The following is a 20063-nucleotide window of genomic DNA, read 5'->3' on the forward strand; positions in this document are numbered from 1 at the left end:
GAGAGAAAAGCAGAGAGAGAGAGAGTGAGGATAGTGGGAACAGGGGGAGAAGGAAGGACAGGCTAGACGGGGACAAAGAGAGGGACAACGGGAGCAACAGACAGGAAGGGGACGGAGGAGGAGAGAGACTGGGATGATGAAGATGTGGACATTTAGAGGCGTAGATTATGTTCTGGACGCAGGACGGAGCAGGACATCCCGTTAAGCTGCTAATAAAGCAAAGAACATAGTGAAGGAGACAAGGAAGGAAGGAGGATGCAGGAGGGATCCATTTCCTCTCGGAGTTTGACTCACTGGCCATAGAATGGTTTTAGGTTTTTGTTGGCTGTTGAGGGAAATAGAGAGACAAGGAAGGAATAAAGCTGGTCTCCCATCAGAGAGACTAAATACTCAGAAGACAAGCAGTCAGACGTCTGGTGCTTCACAGCGGAGTGATGAAGAGAGTTCAAGGGTTTAAACTGTCCGAATGAAGACAGTTCCAACATGGAAGAGTTGAACCTGAATAATCTGGTTTATCACGAAGAGGAAGCAGAGCATCCTGTATGAAGGTGATTCTCCAGTGAGAAATGAAGAAAATTTTGCAGATTAAATTTGCTTTTTTGCTTCCCGAATGTCACATCACGTATGCTGTAACCACTCGATCGAAGGTTTAGTAACCTTTTTAATTTTCTGTCAGGAATTATTCAAAAACCTATGCAACATTTGTTTTTACTGGCTGCAGAGGGAGCTTGGAATAATGTGTGTTGGAAAATATGTGTTTTAATCAAGAAAATCTAGTTTTTTGACAACTCAACGGCAATGGACGCTTTAAATGATAAGTCCAAATGGAATAGTTTCATTGCCTTTCAGTCTCTCTTCAAGACAGATCCATGTGGTTCTATACTCTCCAGGAAGAACCTCTCTTTACAGTGGATTTCCACTTCCTAACATCGCCCAGGATCCTCTCCTGAAACCTTGGATCCAAAGAGCTCTCCTCAATGAAGCCACCAGATGCTCCCTTTGTTAAAACCCCACTGGAAGGCCCCAGATCCAGGATCTTTGTAATGGTAGAACACAGTTGTATGTTTTTCTGTTTAGAACAGCTTAGAAACCAAGTCCCCTCTACAGGGTTGAACAACAACAAAGAACCTCAACTTAACTTTTGAAACTTGAAATATCTTTACGGACCCCTTTTTCTCCTCCTTGATATCTTCCAGAAATGTCTATTCTGAGTAAATATTCCAAGAATCCCTTTTAGAAGTGCTTTTTCCACCTGGATGTAACATTTCAGCTTCTACTACCAGTGGATTTATAAAAACATAAGCATCATTTTAACTTAAACTAAAAGTTTAAAGACAATTTTGATGGAACACTGACCTGTGACCAAGGACAACAGTACCGTCTGCTGCACTATTCAATTTAAGCCGAGTGTGCAAGAATCTTTTGTTAGCTCGTAGCGCTGCATTCAAGAACAAGAAGTTACTCAGCATCGGTTAAACAATACTGTCCGGGATGTTTATGGAGGAAACGTAGAGAGCGATAGAGTAGAGTGAGGCCCATGCGTACTGTGGACAGTGTAAGATTAGCTGTTAGCAACTGGAGGTAATGAGGTCAGTCGGAAAACGAACGAGATTAGTTTCTAAGCATAAGAATGATACATTTTTCATCTACAGCCCTATATCTCAACTTACTGTATTCACCTGAATCCATTCCTTGAGTGCAAATATTCAAATGGAACATCTACATTGAAGGACTTCCAGCGACGGACTCTCTTCCTCAGGATCATCATCCATGTCTATCAGCACCTTCTAAACACGTGTTTACTCTCCTCCGTCTGGATTAACTGATGCATGACAACACAAAGGGATGCAGTTTGTGTTCACCGTTGCTGCCTCGCCCTCTAAATTTTCACAAGCCTGCAAGAAACCTTCTCAGTATTTTTTCTAATTGATTTTTACTAAGCATCTACAAGTGTTACCCCAGCAACCCGGAGCAGAGCGGGATAGCTGCAGCATGGGACTCAGCTGCTTCAAGTCCTGGAAACATGACAGTACAGGCCGCAAAGGTGACATGCACCCACGCTGCGCACACACAAGCACACAAGCATGCGTGCACGCACGCACGCACACACACACACACACACACACAAACACACACACACAAAGTTCTTAATCCCTCCAGAACACTAGCTGTGTATGTGAGTGCATGTCTATGTGTGTTGACCTTGAGTGATATCTATTGCATGCTGACTCATGTTCTCTATGATTGTGTGTGTGTGTGTGTGTGTGTGTGTATGTGTGTGTGTGTGTGTGTGTGTGTGTGTGTGCATGCTCTGTACATGAATGTGCATGTGTGCTTGATGTGACTTTGAAGAGATGAAACAATGTAGCATGATGGGAGGAGAGAAAAGTATGTTAATGGATTAACAAATTTCGGGTGTGTGTGTGCGTGCGTGTGTTGAAAATCACCATCCCCTTCGCCCTCCCGAGTGGCATCAGGACAAAAAAACATCCTAATCATGATCAGATCTGATGTTAGTTCACAAAATTCACTCATTGGAAGTGGAAAATAATATAAATGCATTTTTTCAATAACTTGATTATGAAAGTGCATCTTTTGTTGGGAACAGTAAGAGTGTCAGTAAATGAATAAATGGGACATGAGCCCAAAGAATAACCTGTTATGTGGAACCCCGTTTGCCTTGTCTAAAACATCATTCTCCCCTCTGTCAAATAATCCTTTTATAATGGTCAAATAAATTAAAAAGACTTGATTCAGGTCTTGAAAATCACAGCTTGATGGATTTTCATCTTGATTTGCATTTTGGCTCGGTTATAAAGACCCAGGACTTAACTTGGACCCTCTCCCAAAAAACACTTAAAAGCAGCCGTGTCTGTGTGTCTGCAGGGAACAGAGACGTGTTGGCCAGTCCGGGCTCGTATTTCTTCCTTTCTAATAGCGCCGGTCAGGGGGACGAGTGGCTGAAAAGCCTCAACAAGGGAGTCTGGATCCCTTTCACAGGTACACACACACATTTTGTACAGGCTTGCCCTAAAGCATGTGTACGCAGTTCTGTCTTTTCCCTGAATCATCACAATTCACACCAGCATCCTAAAGAATGCTAATGTGTTCACGAAAGGAGGCCAACTGCTTGGTAGCAAGTTAGCAACACTGCAATAATATGTGAGGGTTGTACTGTATATCTGTCCACTATTCTAGACCTCTTTTGTCCTCTTCTCTCCCCACTTTTGGTCACACCAGCCCGCGGGTAAACAGGAACTGTTGTCCTCATGGGTTCCACAACATACTTCAAAAAAGTTCTTATCATCAAAGCACAGTTCCTGCTACAGGGTTCATCTCCTGGACCACATTTTACTGTAATTACACTCACAAAGTTCAAGGATACTGATATTTTTTCATCAGGGCCCGATTTTCTTCTGGGTTTGAATCAAAATGGTTAATTGGAGCCAAAATGACTTAAATCGCTCTGATATTGAGAGACTTGTGACCACATCCTCTGGGGCAGCTGTCCCTGTCAAAGTCTGTCCACTAGAAGAGCTTGTTGTTGCCTCTGCCAGGCTCAGGCTCTCATCATTATATAGTGAGACAGGGTTATGTAGTGTCAGCATTTATTTAATTTGTTCAGGGTTGGGGTGGATGCTATCTTCATTAAAGCGTCCCTCCCTTGCAGGTGTCTTTGGGCAGCGTCTGGAGGAAACGGTGCTTTATGAGCGGCGTTATGGCGTGCGTTTGGTTCCCCTAGTGGTGGAGCAGTGTGTGACCTTCATACGAGAGCGTGGCCTGCATGAGGTCGGCCTATTTCGCCAGCCAGGACAGGCCAGTCTTGTCAAAGAGCTACAGGAGGCTTTCGATGCCGGGGAGAGGCCCTCCTTCGACAGGTACAGCTGGCCACCCATGACCCGAGTGAACCAGAAAAGAGAGAGGGAATGTTCAAGTTGTGTGCTAATGACTGGATCGCTGGGAGACTGGCTCCTCTTTGCACATACACAAGCAAATCTTATGGGCCGCTATGTACGGCAACACCAATAGATGTCGTAGTTCCATCCAGACAGTGCCCATTCATCCCATTAATGTGAGATGCGCTAGTTGTTAAAGACGACTTCAGGGCAAAATTTAAAAAAAAAAACAAACAAACATGACTTCATCTGTCACTCAAACATCACATGTTGCCATGTGTACTTTAAATGCTGCACTAAGTGGTCCAAAATGGTGGAAACCCAAGCACATGTGCAGGAGGAGCCAGAGTAAATCTGCCAATGATGAAAATCTGGCAACGACAACAACTTTGGATTAACAGGAAGTAGTGGTCCAAGATTTGCAGACCTTCTGTTTTGTTGTTGTTGCTGTTTTGGTGCGCAAATTGTGGAGTAATTACTTTAGTTTCTGTGTGTTTGTTGGGTATAAAATAAGATGCTCACAAATTTGTATTGGGGCTGTATTTGTATTATTTAAAGGTAAATAATTTGTGTTTTGCCTGCAGTAGCACAGACATCCACACGGTGGCGTCATTGCTGAAGCTCTACTTGCGGCAGCTGCCGGAGCCTCTGGTTCCTTACAGTCACTACCAGGACTTCCTGTTCTGTGGTCAAAAGCTGTCCAGTGACCGCATGCTGGTGACTACGCACTGATATCACGCAATGACTTTGTTACCCCACAGACTACTTTTTTAAAACATATTTGATATCTGTCAATAAATATTTTCAATATTTACAGTGCAAAATATATTTGAGGTTTGAGGGATTTCAGATAGACCATACTATCATTAACTAGCTTCAAGGCTACCAGTGAGCTAACAGGCTACTGCTATTTCTGCATCTCTCAAGTGTGCTGCCTCTTTATATTATACATGAAAATGGTGGACTCCAGTCATATGTGTGTGGAAATGAGGCATTAGCTACGAATATCAATTTGATATACATGATATATTTGATGTACAAGGCTAAATTTTTGCTTACAAGATTTGAATTTATAATTTTTAAGTTTTAAAACTAGCTTTTACATAAAAGGATGGCGCCTCTTCCCCTTGCTTCCTTCACCACCGTGTTCCTCAACCTTTCACCCTTTCATCGGCTCTCTCTTCTTGCCGTCTCAGGGTTTGACAGAGTTGCGGGATCTTCTTCATGAGTTGCCAGTTGCCAATTTCAACCTGCTCAACTTCATCTGCCAGTAAGACCCTCCATGGCCCTCCACTGTTGTTAAACCAACCAATCATAACTTCATACAAGATAGTATTTTCATGTCAGAGAACCCCAGTGAGACACAAGGGTTGCTGGTGAAAATCTTTAAAAGTAGAGAATGGTGCTGTACAAACACTGCTGTGCTGTTTTGTTTTTGTTTTGTTTTTTTGCTTAAAGGTTTGTAAAATAGCTCCTTATATTCGTTCAGGTTTTTAAATGAAGTCCAAAGATACTCCAGCGGGAACAAGATGAGCTGTCAGAACCTGGCCACTGTGTTTGGGCCAAACATTCTCAGAGCCAAAGCAGAGGACCCGCAAAGCATCATGGGAGGTAGAAAAACAGCCCCACATTCTATATATAATGAGAAATGATATACTAGTATGAAGTCAGCATTTTAATCCACTTTTCTAGGTGACATGTTAATGTTTGGGGTGTGTGAGAAGAACCTGGAAGAATCTAAAGGGTTATTACAGAACCTGTGTTCTAGGTGCAGCCCTGGTCCAGCTGTTGATGTTGGAGCTGATCAAAGAGCACGAGTCTCTGTTCTCCAGAGTCCGCCCATCAATCTCTGCCCATCCTCATGGGGGTCTGCATGCATCACCCAGTGCTCTGAGGCAGTCTCATCTCCAACCGTCTCCCTGCCTCCGTCAGATGTCTCTGCCTCTTATCACGGAGCGCTCCCAGGACCCAGATCTGATCGCTGCAGAGGGATGCAACCTGGCCAGGTACTTCAGACCAGCGTTTAATACAGTAACCACTGACACATTGATACCTGGGTGCTCTGCTTGCCTCCAGAATCGCTCTAAGGCTTTATGCTGAAACAAAAGTCTGGATTTCTCTGAGCTTTACTTGCTCACCTGTTAGCCATGTCTGTGCCACTTAATCTAAACTGGACCCCCAGTTCTTAGTACATCCCTCCATCCATGGTATACCTTTATATTGATAAATCTTTTAGTGACCTATGATTGTTATGACTGGTCGTCTAACAGTCCAACCTGCCTTTCCTCACTTCCTATAGCTGTGTTTCCTCTGTTGCTGCCAAATCAGAGTCCAGCCAGAAGAGACTTCTGGGCCATCGTTACACCTCCTCCCACCCAGAGAACTGCTTCTACCCTCTACCCACCACCAGTCAGCCCCTTCGCCATCACTCTGACAGACACAATGTAGATTACCTACAGCATCATGCTGGCCATGGATCCTCTGCATATGGTCAAACCTCAGCAACCAGCCAGCAGGGCCCATGGTCAGAGTCAAGACCAGTGCTCACGGGCTGGGGAAAGGCCTGGCCAGGCCTTGGAGAGGCAGGCGGCAGTCATTTATGGAGTTCCGGTGGTGCAGTTGCTGCAGAAGAACAGGGAGCAGTTCCAGACGCAGCCAGCGGGGGAAGCAGCGAGGCTCAGGAAGACAGCACCCCGTCTGCTTATGACAACCTGGACAGAGAGTCTCTATGTGAAAGGATGGAGGACGTCACTGGTGGTCATTTTGAAACCAATGTTGCAGGAAGCCATACAGAACCTGGCGATGAACTCAAAAAGGTCTGGCAGACTGTGGACTCCTCCTCATCATGGTCCTCCTGTGAGTTTCTACCACTGGAAAAGGGCGGTGATGATGTGGGTGGGGATAGTTCTAACATGTCACCAAAGACATCAAAAAGGTTGCCTTCAAGCCAGGCGGCGGGGGGTGAAAACAGCGATAATGACGATCATGGAGATGATGACAATGATGACGAAGATGAAGGTGAAGATGATGATGAAATAATCCCCCACGCCACCTCCCCTGCCTCCTGTTCTCTACTCAGTACCAGCCCCCTCAGTACAGGCAGCTCAGAGGTGTTCCTCCCCTCAGGTCCTCCAGACCTGCAGGGGGCTGAGCCTCGGTCTCAACCTCAGGATGCTCACTCCCTCCTGGCTGAGCTGCAGAAGCAGATGGCCCAGCAAAGGGCAGAGTACCAGGCACGGATACACAGGTGAGACTCCTCCTTATGAATAGTCTGCACCACAAAAACATTATCCATCCGCACACATATCGTTCACCTCAGTGCAGAATATGAATTATTAGTATTAACAATAACTGCTAGACGCCCGCGCACTGTGGAACGCGTGTGTTCTACAGGTTGGAGCGCTGCAACGACGTCCTCGAGCGGCAGGTTGCGGTACTGCGGGTCAGTCTGGAGCAGCAGAAGCGAAGCCAAAGCGTCGCTGAGATCAAGATCCGCAACATGGAGCGAGCCAAAGTCAATGCAGACCGCCGAAACACCACGCTGCAGAGGGAGATGGAGCTGTTCTTCCAGATGTACGGCGAGATCAGGAAAAGAGAAGGAGGCGGAGGAACGAGAGATCGAATCTTACAGAGTCTCTGAAGGAGAAAAGAAACAAATATTTGTCTGTGTACTTAATAGAGGAAGAGACAGGTTGTTGAAAGAGAAGAATGGCGCGCTATTGCGAGCTGTGACAGAGATTTAGTTTGTTGGTTTCTAATTTGGTTAGAACTTGGGCGCATAGTAGCGCTGGGAGACACGACTTTGAATCAATACCACCGTTATTTTAAACTTTTATCTTCATTTTTCTTATTTTATTTTTGGTTCAACTGAGCGCACCAGCTGGAAGTTTAACAATTTAATTTTTTTTTTTGGGAGCTCAAATCAAAATGTTGGTGGATTACTGAGTTCAAGGCAGGATGAAGAAGATGTAGATTATTCCAAACGCGGGTTTGAGAGTTTGTAGCAGACAATTTTGGGCTGTTGTTAACTGTTAAGTCACTCGTTGTCATTCGCATTGAGCTAAACACACGTGACTGACTTCTTCTGATGTCTGGAGTCACAAAGTAATTATGGAAGAAAAGGAAAAACAACCTCTTCATGAGCTGAAGACGGCTGTTTGTATTTTAAAGGGAAAAAACAAAAAAAACAATTTTTTGGTTGAAAAAATCACTTTTATGCAGTGTCACCTACAGCTTTTTGGGCGTGGAGCAAACTCAGAAACACATCCTGTTGAGGATCGCCCGTAAACCCTGTCCCTCTTTTCCTGAACCAAAAGAGGACACAAGAGAACTTGGTTTGTAGGAAATAGACACACTCGAGGGTAATAACTCCGACTTCAACTGCACTCTGTGTGTTTTTACGCCATCTCAAAAACTCAAAGATACCAGAGGCCTTGTTCGATTCACTCTGCATGAATATGATTTTATAATAGAACACTTTTACCTGAAAAATAAATAATCTGCAGAAAGAGAAGCTAATCAGTGCATCATTTCAGCGTGGGGTGAATCGATGTTGTTCTCCAAGTCCTTTTACAGTTGCTTCAAATATCCAAGAGCGAGAGAAAGAGAGGAAAGACTTTGTGGCTGCGAGATAAAACTGCAACAATTACAAGAAAGTGTGGGGACAAGATACCTTATTATCCTGTGGCCAGACATTCATCTATTTGGTAACAGCCTATCATGAGGGGTGAATGTATTTCTCCTCTCTAAAGACACCCCAGAGCTCTGCATTACTGCTAACAAGAAAAACTAACAACTACAACAACAACAACAAAAAAAGAGGAGGACAAACTGACTTCTTTTGTGATTTATTCTCAAATTCAGTTTTGGCAAAGAAAATCCAAACTGTCGACAGAGCAAAAGGACTTCAAATCATCAACTGGATAAAGAAGTTGGAACAGAAATCAGAAACATGATACATCCACGTGTAGGCGATTCAGGCGCCAGGCTTCCGTCAGGGAGAGATTTAAAGGAACAGCGTCACACTAGAAACACTGAGCACGTACGAACACAAACTGTGAAACCTCAAACAGTTGCCTAATGTCCTCCGCTGTGTCCTGCAGTGGCCCAGAGAACTCAACCTGCTGCAGCTGAAGAAAACATGCTGATTTATGCGCATGTGTTGACGTCTCGGAGCCACCGTAGCGAGCAGATTTACACAGCGTGAAAAGCAGCTGATTCTTGACCTGATCGGCAGCACTGCGGGATTACTTATGGATTTATTTTTGAAGTGAAGTTTTCATTCACTGACAGACACTACTTCCCACTGGCGTGTCACATTTAAGGTGGAATCCATCATCAGCTAAAAGACTTCTCCCATTTAACAAGTGCAATAATAACAGCAATAATGGTAATAATAATCAGCCAGGTGCTACATCTCATTTAACTGACATATAATGGTGCTCGTTAAGGTCCGTACACATCAACATTAAAAAAAAAAAAAAAATTTAAAGTTTCACTGAGAAAAGGAGCTGTTCTACACCACAGACAGAGCAATCAAAAGTGGTTTCTAAAACCGAACGATGCTGTCAGTCCTTTTCTGTTCCCGTAAGGCTTTGCTCAGAGGTGCTAAAGCAGGAATCCTTCATAACTGTAAACAAAGACAAAACTGGCTGCTCACACGAAGAAGAAAGTACCCCCCCTTCTTCTTCTTCTTCATGATTTAAGTCTTTCTATTCTGACAGAATCTTTTCAGAAAACACAGCAACAGGTCAGAGTGAGTTGCTTGTAATTCTGATGTTTTTACATTTCTTCACACACACAAATGAACAAAGGATCCATCATATGTACACTAAATAACATAGTCGTTTTTATAAAGATCACGTCGATACCATCAAACACCCGAAATCTGTCATCAAATATCGGCAAAAACCCAGCATCGTGCAACCCCGTCAGGAACTAAATCTGTTGCTACAGTAGCAGATGAAGTAAAGGTCTACACAATAAAACATCTAAATAAAGACTTGCATTAGACAAGTGGAATATTTCAGTGTGCAGGAGTTTCAAAATTTCCTGAGACTTTTTTGAATTAAAATTTTGACTGCTTTGTTCTTTTGGTTGGTATTCCATATTACTTGTTGATTCATTCGTTAAGACGTATTCCTCTAAGCCTGCATAGTGAAATGTCCCTTCAAAGGAGACCAATAAAATGTTCTTAGAAGCAGACCGGATGTGATGTTAAAGCTTCAGGGGAGGTCTGGGAGGAGCTGTAGTATCTGTGGTGATAAGTGGGATAAAGTGCAATTACATGGATTTATTATTCAACCATGTTCACCATCACATGGACCTCTCCAGTCTGATGCTCTGTGCGTGTGCTTTAACACGGCCGTAACAATTTAAAGGGCAAATAATGTGACATTTGACAACCAAGAAATGCAGAAAATGCAACCTGGCTCTTTGTTTTGCGGGACTGACCACAAACTTAATTTGGTAACTTCTATGACATTCGAGGAACTCTCTAACCTCTTTGGGAAATATGCGTCTTGTCCGTCCACCCCAGAGCCGGACAAGGAGACAGACGATACCCTTCTGTCCTGTGTGATGCGTTAGATTCGTCACAAGTCGTTGAATGAATCCGGACATCAGTCTGTCCAGAAGTAACCCTGATCCTCTCTTCGAAAGCCAGGAAAGTTTAGTAGCAGTAGCAGCTCTTGCAGCTGGCAAAAAGTCGTTTGTTTTGTTGGCTAAGTTTGTTTTAGCTGCTACATATAATGACTGCACCCAGGCAAGGAAGTAGTTCAGACTGTGTCATAGTTTTAAGTAGTGGACAGCTGTATCTGATGAGTATACTACCCCTCCCATCCACTCGTCACTGAGTATACTACCCCTCCCATCCACTAGTCTCTGAGTATACTACCCCTCCCATCCACTAGTCACTGAGTATACTACCCCTCCCATCCACTAGTCACTGAGTATACTACCCCTCCCATCCACTAGTCACAGAGTATACTACCCCTCCCATCCACTAGTCACTGAGTATACTACCCCTCCCATCCACTCGTCACTGAGTATACTACCCCTCCCATCCACTAGTCACTGAGTATACTACCCCTCCCATCCACTCGTCACTGAGTATACTACCCCTCCCATCCACTAGTCACAGAGTATACTACCCCTCCCATCCACTAGTCACTGAGTATACTACCCCTCCCATCCACTCGTCACTGAGTATACTACCCCTCCCATCCACTCGTCACTGAGTATACTACCCCTCCCATCCACTAGTCACTGAGTATACTACCCCTCCCATCCACTAGTCACTGAGTATACTACCCCTCCCATCCTCTCGTCACTGAGTATACTACCCCTCCCATCCACTCGTCACTGAGTATACTACCCCTCTCATCCACTACTCATTGAGGGAATGCTAACCCTTCCCATCCACAACCATTCATTGTGCTAAGCTCACTAGATCTCTGCCACTCTGTGGCTCTCTAATGCAGCACAGAGAAGAGAAAAGGGCATCTAGGGAGAACCAAAAGTGGCACGTTCCTTAAATACAGCGAGGTGTGACAGGACAAGAGAATCCAACTAAGGAATTGGTTCCTCTCATAAAAAACTTTGCTAACTACCTCTCAGTACACCGGAGAACCACATGCACACTACTAAAATTATTATAGTGGGGCAAAATTCTGTAGTCCTGCATGTCAATCAAAAAGCTTGGTGGGTAAACCTCTGTGATTGCTGACAAAAACGATGGGCAAAACTACAAAAATGTCACCTACAGGTAATAATTCTTCATGTGCAAATGTAGACTTGCAGGATTAAAATTTGCAGGGGCAGTGGAACTGCAAAGTAAAGGATATTTAACTTCAGTTTAAGATGGAACAAGTAATTGACTTAAAAAAAAAAGAAAGAAAAGTGGAATACGCTGATGACTGTTTGCTTTCATGGAACCTTGGACAGCCGGGTGCTAAGCGGCTTTGACGGATGTCCTCTTAGAAGCCGGAGGGCGTCAGGATGTTCATGTCCCGGTGCTTGAGCTTGTGTGGCCGCGAGCCCTGCCTCCGACCCTCCACTGTGGGAATCTCCATCTTGGGTGGAGCCACTGCCTGAGCAGTGGTATTGTCAGCAAGCCGTGTAGCCTGTGACTTCATCACCTCCATGGGACTTGGCTTCTGGGCACCGCGGTACGCCTGCAGAGCAAAGCCTGCTGGGGAAAAAGGTACAGAACAAATTTCTCATTAACTGGTTACATACGCTCGTGGAGGTCATATATGGTGGGATGGTTCCGGTTAGCTAAAACTGTCCCCTCCAATAATTTGATCTTAATAACCTCCACCAAGGTAGTAGTGTGATCACCTCATGTCTGTCAGCAGGACATCTCCAAAAATAAAAGATTACTTTTGATGAAATTTGGAGGAAAGATGGGTGATATCACAAAGAACACGTGATTGACATTTGAAGAAATCTCATCAAACTGTAGAGCCACGCTCCTCAAAACTGCCGCTGTCAGTGGAAGCCAAATAGTAAACAGAATGTTGCTGGCTTCTGCGATGATGGTGGTGGGGATCCCACCTACTTCTGGTGATGGGGAAGAGCATATATGACCAGATTTTGATGATACTATGCTCATATTCTGTATCCATGTAACTTGGAGTGCTTTCTAGTTTCTATTTGTCTTCAGTTTGTGTTTTTCCCGCCTCCTTTACATAACCTGGCTGAGCAGAGATCTCGCGAGAGCAAAGGACCATCCAGGGTGCTGTGTTGAACATTAACTGTTGGTACCAACTCACAAGCCTACAAACCAAAAATGTCATAATCCTCTTGCTAACATTACTACACTGTAAAATCTACTTCTATATTTCTGTTTGAATAATCTCAAAAAAAATCTTTAATTCATCGACCAAAAAGGATCAAATGAATTTTGATCCAAATGTAGATCCAGCTTAACACAATTCTGCTGGTATTGCCATGAAATTAGGGCGGTGCACCCCCTCCGGTTACGACAGCTGAGCTGGTGGTTCTTCGAACGTGACCCAATCCAACCCAACTGCCACGTGAACTCTGTGTGTTCGAGCCCAACACCTCCAGTGACGACGCGTGCTTTACCTTTTCAGAAATGACAATGCAATGCAAACCCTTGGTGTGAAAACACAACGCAACACTCTCACCATTTTGTGATAGATTTTGTAGAAAATCTTTGATTCATGTTCTTGAGTCACCTACCTAAAGTCATCCTGGAAAATGTAATGTGTGAATGGGTTCCAGACACACCGAATCATCCCATGAGAAAACCTGAAGCTGTTCCTCAGCAGAAGTCAGTCATCTGAAGTCAGACTGGTCTGATCAGAGTTTTACATCACTGCAGAAAAACAACCCGATCAAACACAACTGCCAGCGGTGAAGGTCAGTGTTTGCCTTCAGTCTGAAGGTCTTTCACCGTTACACAATATTAACCCAAATCCTCCATGACCAAAAAACCTGAAATCACCTTTCTGTTTACACCAACTCTGACACCTCATTCTCCGCCCCATCACCACCAGTTGGTCCAGGCTGTAGGCTTGGGTCCCCGGGCCCGCCTCTTTCCGTGGATTAGACTGGAGTTTGGCCAATATGCAGATCATGGACATGGGCCCTGGCCAAAAACCATTCACCTTAGTTGGGAGTCTCCTATCAATCAAGTCACTCTGTAACTGATCACCCTCTTCAGGAATGACGGCTGAATCGCACCGGCGCATCTTCGCTCACCGCAGTTCATTTTCAACCTAATCTACATTGACTACTTTTGGATTGCTATTATTTTTCCACAACTTGTCCCTTTTTCTGTCCTTTTGCAGGATGATTTGGTCCTTCAGACATCTTAAATGTTGAAACATGGAGCTTGTACATCCTGCTGCGTCCCACTGATGTCATGCATAGCAGACGGACCCGCAGTATGTCAGCCTCTCGCACAGCAACATTCCTGCGTCTTTCTTTGCCACAACAAGATCTTCAAATTTTGCCAGGCACTGAGTACCTCAATAATACATTGTTGTTTACCTGGATTTGTAGGATCTGATCCCAGATCAGAGGTCGACTTATGGATGAGTGGCCGTGGCCCAAACACGCTCCAGCGTTCAACAGCACCGCCTCCCCCTGCAATGTCAGCCCCTCCCACTTCCCCGCTGCTGCTGGAGGAGCTCAAGCTGACCTCTGAACTCGTGCTGCTGAACCAGCTCCTACACAAACACCACAACAGAGCGTAAACTTCACCCTACTCATACTGTTCATGCGAGTTTCTCGATGAGGTGGTGCATTAAAACAAACTCTGTACCTGCGCTGTTGTTTTGGGGAGCTGTGTGGTGTGTTGGATGGAGTGGACTGGGCGGAGGAGTTCTGGCGCTCCTCTCGGGCCTCCATGCTCTGGATCTGCATTTTCTAAACAGCAATGACAACAGGGAGTTTTCAGTGTCGATCATGTTTCTTCAATCTAATCAAACGCGCACACACACGGAAGAGGGGTTTTACTTGTGTGAACCAAAACTTCCACCATATCTTCCACCCAAACTCCAATTCTTCGATTTACCACGTGAAAACACATAAATACGAAGATATATAACAACACATGCTTTCACAGGTTAAAGCAAACTTTAGACGTGACTCAAAAAAAAAAGAAAAGGAAATGAGCATCACCACCAAAAGGTTTAGAAGGATTTAAATAAGTGTCATAATGCTGCCAGATGATGGTGACATTACATCCATTTATCCATCCATTTTCTACCACTTATCCTGTTAAGGGTGGTGGTGGGGTGGAGCCTATCCCAGCAGCCTTCGGGCGAGTGGCAGGGTTCACCCTGGACGGGTCACCAGTCCATGGCAGGGCCAACACATAGAGACAGACAACCATTGGCTCTCCCAGCCACGCCTACGGTCAATTTAGAGTATCAATCAGCCTCGTCCCCTCTTGATGTCTTTGGACTGTGGGAGGAAGCTGGAGTACCAGAGAGAACCCAGCAGGAACAGGGAGAACATGGAGACTCACACAGAAAGACCCCGTGCTCCAGCTCAGGCTCAAACCCTGAACCTTCTTGCTGTGAGGCGACAGTGCCGACCACTGCACCACCGTGCTGCCCGGTGACATTACACATGGCTACAAAAAGAATACTGGAAACACCTTCTACCACCAAAAAAATGGAGAAGCTCTTGAGGAATTCCTCTTAGACTGATGAGCTGTAAATCTTAAGCGTTGGGTGTTTTTGGACTTGTTGCTGCTGTCCAGAGATGAAGATAGTTTGGGGACATTAATGAAGATGAAGGTGCCGCGAACAGATTTGACACACTGGCTGGTATTTTGGTGTGTGGCGGGCTTTTAACAAATTGACCTCTTAGCCATAGTTAGCTGAGCGCTGCAGATCTTACATGGAAGGATTCGGGCATGCGGTGGAGGTGTCTCGTCTCCTCAGCGGTGAGGCCTTTGTGGGGCGTGTAGCTGGCGTCGGTTAGCCCCACCTTCTGCTCAAACTTGTGCATGCTTTCGTGGGTCTGCTCTGAAAGAAAAAACAAACAAACAAACAGGCAGACGCTGAAGCGTAAAATGGCAATTCATTTTTTTTTACTCATTCAACCTTTGTAGTCTTAAAATCTAAATGGTAAAATAGAAAAAAAAACTCAAAAAAAGGAGAATCTGGTCAAATTACTTCTAAAGCACCGGAGTGGTGGAGGAATGAATCCCAACACCCAGAAATAAGTTTCTGAATGGTTTTCTGTGAGACGTCTAAAGTAAGAGCTGTGGTTAACATTGGTGTTTTAACCTTTTATCCTACATCATGAACAACATCATTACTGATGTAAATACTGCATACGTGTTCATGTGTCGTGAAAATGAGGGTTGTGGCGAACATTAAAAAGTCAATGTACTGAAAACAGACGCGTGAAGCGGGTTGTGGCGACGCTGATGTCACGGGTCCATGGTGTAGTTTGTTCATAGCCTGATGTTAGCTCCCTACTTCTAACCACTGAACTGATGCTTCTAAAAATGTCCACGTTATCTTGTGACATCACGGGTGAACGTCTCGTACGGCCACAGAAATGGTTGCTGCTGACTCCTGGGCCGGTCCACAGCACTTTAATCCTCATCAGTTGCAGCGTTTGCTCATCAAAGGAGGCCTTTTAGCCATCTTATGTATTCATGTGTAACATTTATGTTTAGTAAAGCAATGAACGGGTAAATAAACTGAAACTCTGTCATACATCTCAGAATGGTTATGAATCTACACAATGCTTTTATCTCCATATTAATTTATGAAAGCAAGACGTCTCTGACGATCTCTACAACCTTCAGTCAGACAAACGTCAGCCGTGTCCGGTGCTTTTCTGTGCTCTGACGGACGACTGGACATATTTTCAGAGTAAGCAAGCACTTGAGTTCGCTGCAGCGCCGACTCCATGTCCTCATTTATGAACCCTGTCATTTCTTTCCCGTGATATCACAGTGGAAATGCTCTATGATGTCACGTCTTTATCTAGAACGCCAGGACACCTGAGTGATTCTGACTGTCATCTGAGAATTCTGCCATGCACACATCCTTGAGATGAGCTAGACAACGTGCTTTATCACCATGGAAACGTAACTGGGAGCTTCGTTCACATATATTCCTCTTTACTCCACACAAGGGGTTGGCTTTTTCTTAACCAGGGGAACCTGCTTGAAAGAGCTGGCGGGTCCAGTTCTAAACAATCTTTGGAGAGCAGTGACGCTGTTATTTTCTTTGCTTTAGTTCATTTTAATATCGCAGGCCCAGCTGAGAGATGTCAGAGAGCTGCTTCAACCGAGATGACAAAAAGAAAGGAAGTTACCAGCGGAGGTGACTTAAGTCTTAAAAGTGAGGCCCCAGCCATTCACGTGTGTGTGCTGGAGGCCACAGGAGAGAACAACAGTAAACCCGTTCCCACCGCACACAGAAGCCAGATGTTGGTGTTTTTTGGCCAGTGGGAAAGGGGCTTCAGTTCCCAGTAGATTACTGGGAATGCCTTCCAGGCACCACCAGTGATAACCACTTTTCACTCTTGACTTGCAATTGTTCCCATTAACATGCCAACAGCAGTAGAGGGTGGAGCAAAACCAGCGGATTTCCCATGATATTGATTCTGGCATTCATTCACACATGAAGCCTTCCAGGAAAATGCTGGAACAATTCTGGGACAGGCCGCGTGTGTGAATGAGCTTAATAACGCCACTTCAAAATATTGTGGTCATTGTCATATGCGTCTTACTGGTGATGAGAGAATTTAGGATGATGGAGGAGGCCTTGGTTTTCACTACTCCTGGTGACCTGGTGGGGGTGCTGCCTGGCACTGTAGGCTGAGTCACGGTGCCACTCTCATCCTCCTGGTGGGACAAAAATGCTGCCGTCATCGTCATCATCATCATCATCGTCATCATCAGCATCATCCTCATCATCATCATCCTCATCTACACAGTTGAATAAACGCTTTTTGTTCACAACAAAACAGGAACTCAAGTCGACTGCCTCTAACTGGCAATCCTCCCAGCCGTGATCTCGGGTCTGAAGCGCTCGCTGATGGTAAGGAGGCTGCTGTCTCACCTCAGCCAGGTGTGTGAACCTCCTGTCAGGTACAACTGGTCGTCTCCACAGGTTGTTGATGTTGATGTCATGGGGTGGCGTGGACATGGGAGCCTCCAGGTTATCGTCGTAGCTGAGAGCTCTTCGGGTCATCCCGATAGGAAGCTTCATCCCACCCATCCCGCCTTCTAGGGCTGCAGACACAGACAACATTCAGTTGATGGCAGCTCTCCTCGTATTAATGGATTGTGATATTTTCAATGAAGGAGAAATATTTCCTGCTAATTATCTCTGAAACACCTGCCCGCTGAAAGCTGTGACGGCTCATTTAATTCACTCAGGTTTTGATATCTTTGCCGTTGCCAGAACAGAGAGATGATGCTGTGCGACATCATCTGGTTTGCCTTAGCAACATTTCCGACAACCAATCACGATGCTTCCTGTGACCACACGTTGCTTACTGACCATCCAGTCAGTGAGTGACTGGGCAAGTGGCCTTCAATCAAACATGGGTCGATTTTCCATCTGTTGGAGAAGAATCCTGCTGATTGATGGTCTCTGAAATTTACAAGCCACTTTGTAAAGCGGCAGCCATGACTGCCAACAAGCTGCTTCATGGTGCATCCGTGTGCATCAGGTATTCTCTGAAATCTAAACTTTGTACGAAGGAGGGAGTAACTCGTCCATGCAAGCAGCTGCACCTCGTGACCTCATTTATTTATTCTTAAGGCCAGAGAGGTTGTTTAAAGGAGCGGAGCTGAAATATTTTCTTTTAAAAGAAAAAAAGCAAGGTCAAAGATTCCAACCTTCGAAGTTCAACAGAATAATTATTCTAATTATTAGCAGTTATGAGGCTTTGTTGCATTGTTCTAAACAAAAGACGCAATTTAATTCTTGCCAAACTGGTTTGTCTGCCTTACCAACACAAAGAAGGTTTTTTGTTTTTTTTAAATCTCCAACCAGACATTTGACTGATGAGCTACCAAACTGATTTCAGGCCCTGGTTGAAACTCTAGAATGCATTTCCACTGGAATTAAAAGGCAGAGCCAAAACCCATAAAAGACACAGAACAAAAACCTACCAAATATCAGCCTAGAATAGTCGCCGTTCGCCATTAAACATGGATGGAAACTCAGATGCCACTCACCTGGCAAGTCACCTGATCCAGACATGACTTCGGTAAGATTATGGACAAGATCAACCAGAACAGGCCTGCAGAAATAGAGAGAAGAGTCTACTTGACCACATCCACACAGCTAATCTGCAGCCTCCTGATCTCAGACAGCTTTTCCACTGGTATCTACGTGATGCCTTAAATTATGATGGCGAGAAGAGAAACAGCCGCATCATCATCAGGCTCTTACCTTTCCTGTTCTGCTGCTGACGTGAAGACTGTGGCTGATGAAGGTGGCAGCAGCAGCGACGGCTATGTTGGTCTGTCTGAGGTGCATGAAACCCTCTGGCAGTGCATTGTGGGTAAGCAGCCAGGCCAGGGATGTAACGGAAGACACTGGAAAGGCCTATTACAGATTAGAGAGTAGATGTAGGATGACGAGGCTTTAACATCAAAATGAATCCTTTTATTCATATTTGTCATTTATTTTATCTGTAAACAATCTTAAAACACATTAACAAAATCCTGTTAGTGTTTGGTCATTTCTACAATTTAAAGGGAGCGATCATTTGTTAGAAAGGGATACATTTAGGAAATTACAGGGAACAATAGAGTAAACGACTGCAGGATAAACTCCACGGAGGAGTGATGGCAGCCTGGATTACGTAATCCCTGTTGCTGATGTAGCAGCGGCGCATCACCGACCGACAACACAGGCTTTTCTCCTCAAAACATCCGCGGAGTCTAGTTGAGGTGACGAACCCGTTATGAACGTTGAGTACATAAAATTCACCCCGAATTGAGAAATAGGGGCTGTATTTTCACCCAGAGGCGGAAGTCGCGTATACAAACCACAGAAATTGACGGAGGCTCTTCAAATTTTTCGATTATCGAAATGTTCAGTGTAGTTCGGTGGCCTCCGGTTGTGTGCCCCAAAATAGCGGAACCAATAGAGGCTGAAGGACACAAGATGCTAGCGGATGGCGGCGGATAACACTGGACTCTCCGTGTAATTTATCTTACCGGGGGGTTCGACGGCTTCAAGCCGATGACCGAGACATCCGTGGCCCTCCGATGTCGAATGGACAATTACCAGAACAACATAGATCTTGGGTGGCAGCCATTATTGTCCCCGATAAAAGAAAAGACTTCCGAGATGGAATATACGTTGATCTCGCAACTCATCGCGAGAGTCGTGTGTCAACGTTTGGATTTCTGTACGTGTGAGGACCGCGGATGTTATCCGTCAGGAGTAGTGACTCTGACCACAACCAAATACCAACTTTGACGAGATACCAGTTGTGTTATGGACCGCCAATGCTGTGTCCTCCTGAAAGTCTGAGTTCCATTCATTTATGTACCTTAACATCACACAGTGACGGACGTTCATAGTATTTCTGTAACATGAAAACGAGTTTATTATCACGTTCACAAAAAATACATATACTACATAAATACATCCATGTTTTATAACCGCTTTTCTGTGTAAAAGGCTAGTCATCTTCCTG

At 44.8% G+C, this 20063-nt stretch overlaps 2 protein-coding genes across 4 annotated transcripts; one reads left to right on the forward strand and one right to left on the reverse strand.

Annotated features, from left to right (window-relative positions):
- The first annotated feature begins 1915 nt into the window (after positions 1-1915).
- LOC147248367 (rho GTPase-activating protein 24) lies at positions 1916-8393 on the forward strand. The gene is made up of 9 exons (XM_086226568.1): positions 1916-2044; positions 2887-3000; positions 3671-3878; positions 4481-4613; positions 5093-5166; positions 5386-5507; positions 5665-5902; positions 6196-7143; positions 7290-8393. The coding sequence occupies exons 1-9, from the start codon at positions 1993-1995 to the stop codon at positions 7534-7536; spliced, it is 2136 nt and encodes a 711-aa protein (XP_086082694.1). The 5' UTR covers positions 1916-1992; the 3' UTR covers positions 7537-8393.
- Positions 8394-11180: 2787 nt separating this feature from the next.
- Positions 11181-19741, reverse strand: LOC147248368 (putative monooxygenase p33MONOX). 3 transcript variants are annotated; one of them, XM_086227268.1, is made up of 9 exons: positions 19579-19741; positions 18806-18961; positions 18589-18653; positions 17462-17634; positions 17130-17244; positions 15276-15403; positions 14191-14294; positions 13917-14095; positions 11181-12084 (listed from the first exon to the last, which is right to left on the reverse strand). In XM_086227268.1, the coding sequence occupies exons 3-9, from the start codon at positions 18611-18613 to the stop codon at positions 11873-11875; spliced, it is 936 nt and encodes a 311-aa protein (XP_086083394.1). In that variant the 5' UTR covers positions 18614-18653; positions 18806-18961; positions 19579-19741; the 3' UTR covers positions 11181-11872. The 3 variants fall into 3 exon arrangements, with proteins under 3 accessions (XP_086083394.1, XP_086083393.1, XP_086083395.1); XM_086227267.1 differs by having other exon boundaries at positions 11181-12087; positions 19579-19740; XM_086227269.1 differs by lacking the exons at positions 17130-17244; positions 17462-17634; positions 18589-18653; positions 18806-18961; positions 19579-19741 and adding an exon at positions 16192-16999 and having other exon boundaries at positions 11181-12087.
- Positions 19742-20063: the final 322 nt, after the last annotated feature.

Source organism: Aulostomus chinensis, chromosome 15 (genome assembly GCF_037954235.1).
Source record: "Aulostomus chinensis isolate RoL2024-O1b breed Wild chromosome 15, RoL_Achi_v1.0, whole genome shotgun sequence".
Taxonomy (NCBI): Eukaryota; Metazoa; Chordata; class Actinopteri; order Syngnathiformes; family Aulostomidae; genus Aulostomus; species Aulostomus chinensis.

Excerpts from the sequence above, each read along its gene's own strand:
- LOC147248368 (XM_086227267.1), bottom strand. The coding sequence starts at position 18,613 with ATGTCTGGATCAGGTGACTTGCCAG. Across the intron at positions 14,295-15,275 it reads GCATGCCCGAATCCTTCCAT|AAAATGCAGATCCAGAGCAT; the intron begins GTAAGATCTGCA and ends ATTGCTGTTTAG. Across the intron at positions 14,096-14,190 it reads TCCCCAAAACAACAGCGCAG|GAGCTGGTTCAGCAGCACGA; the intron begins GTACAGAGTTTG and ends GTGTTTGTGTAG.
- LOC147248367 (XM_086226568.1), top strand. The coding sequence starts at position 1,993 with ATGGGACTCAGCTGCTTCAAGTCCTGGAAACATGACAGTACAGGCCGC. Across the intron at positions 3,879-4,480 it reads GAGAGGCCCTCCTTCGACAG|TAGCACAGACATCCACACGG; the intron begins GTACAGCTGGCC and ends TTTTGCCTGCAG. Across the intron at positions 5,167-5,385 it reads CTGCTCAACTTCATCTGCCA|GTTTTTAAATGAAGTCCAAA; the intron begins GTAAGACCCTCC and ends ATATTCGTTCAG.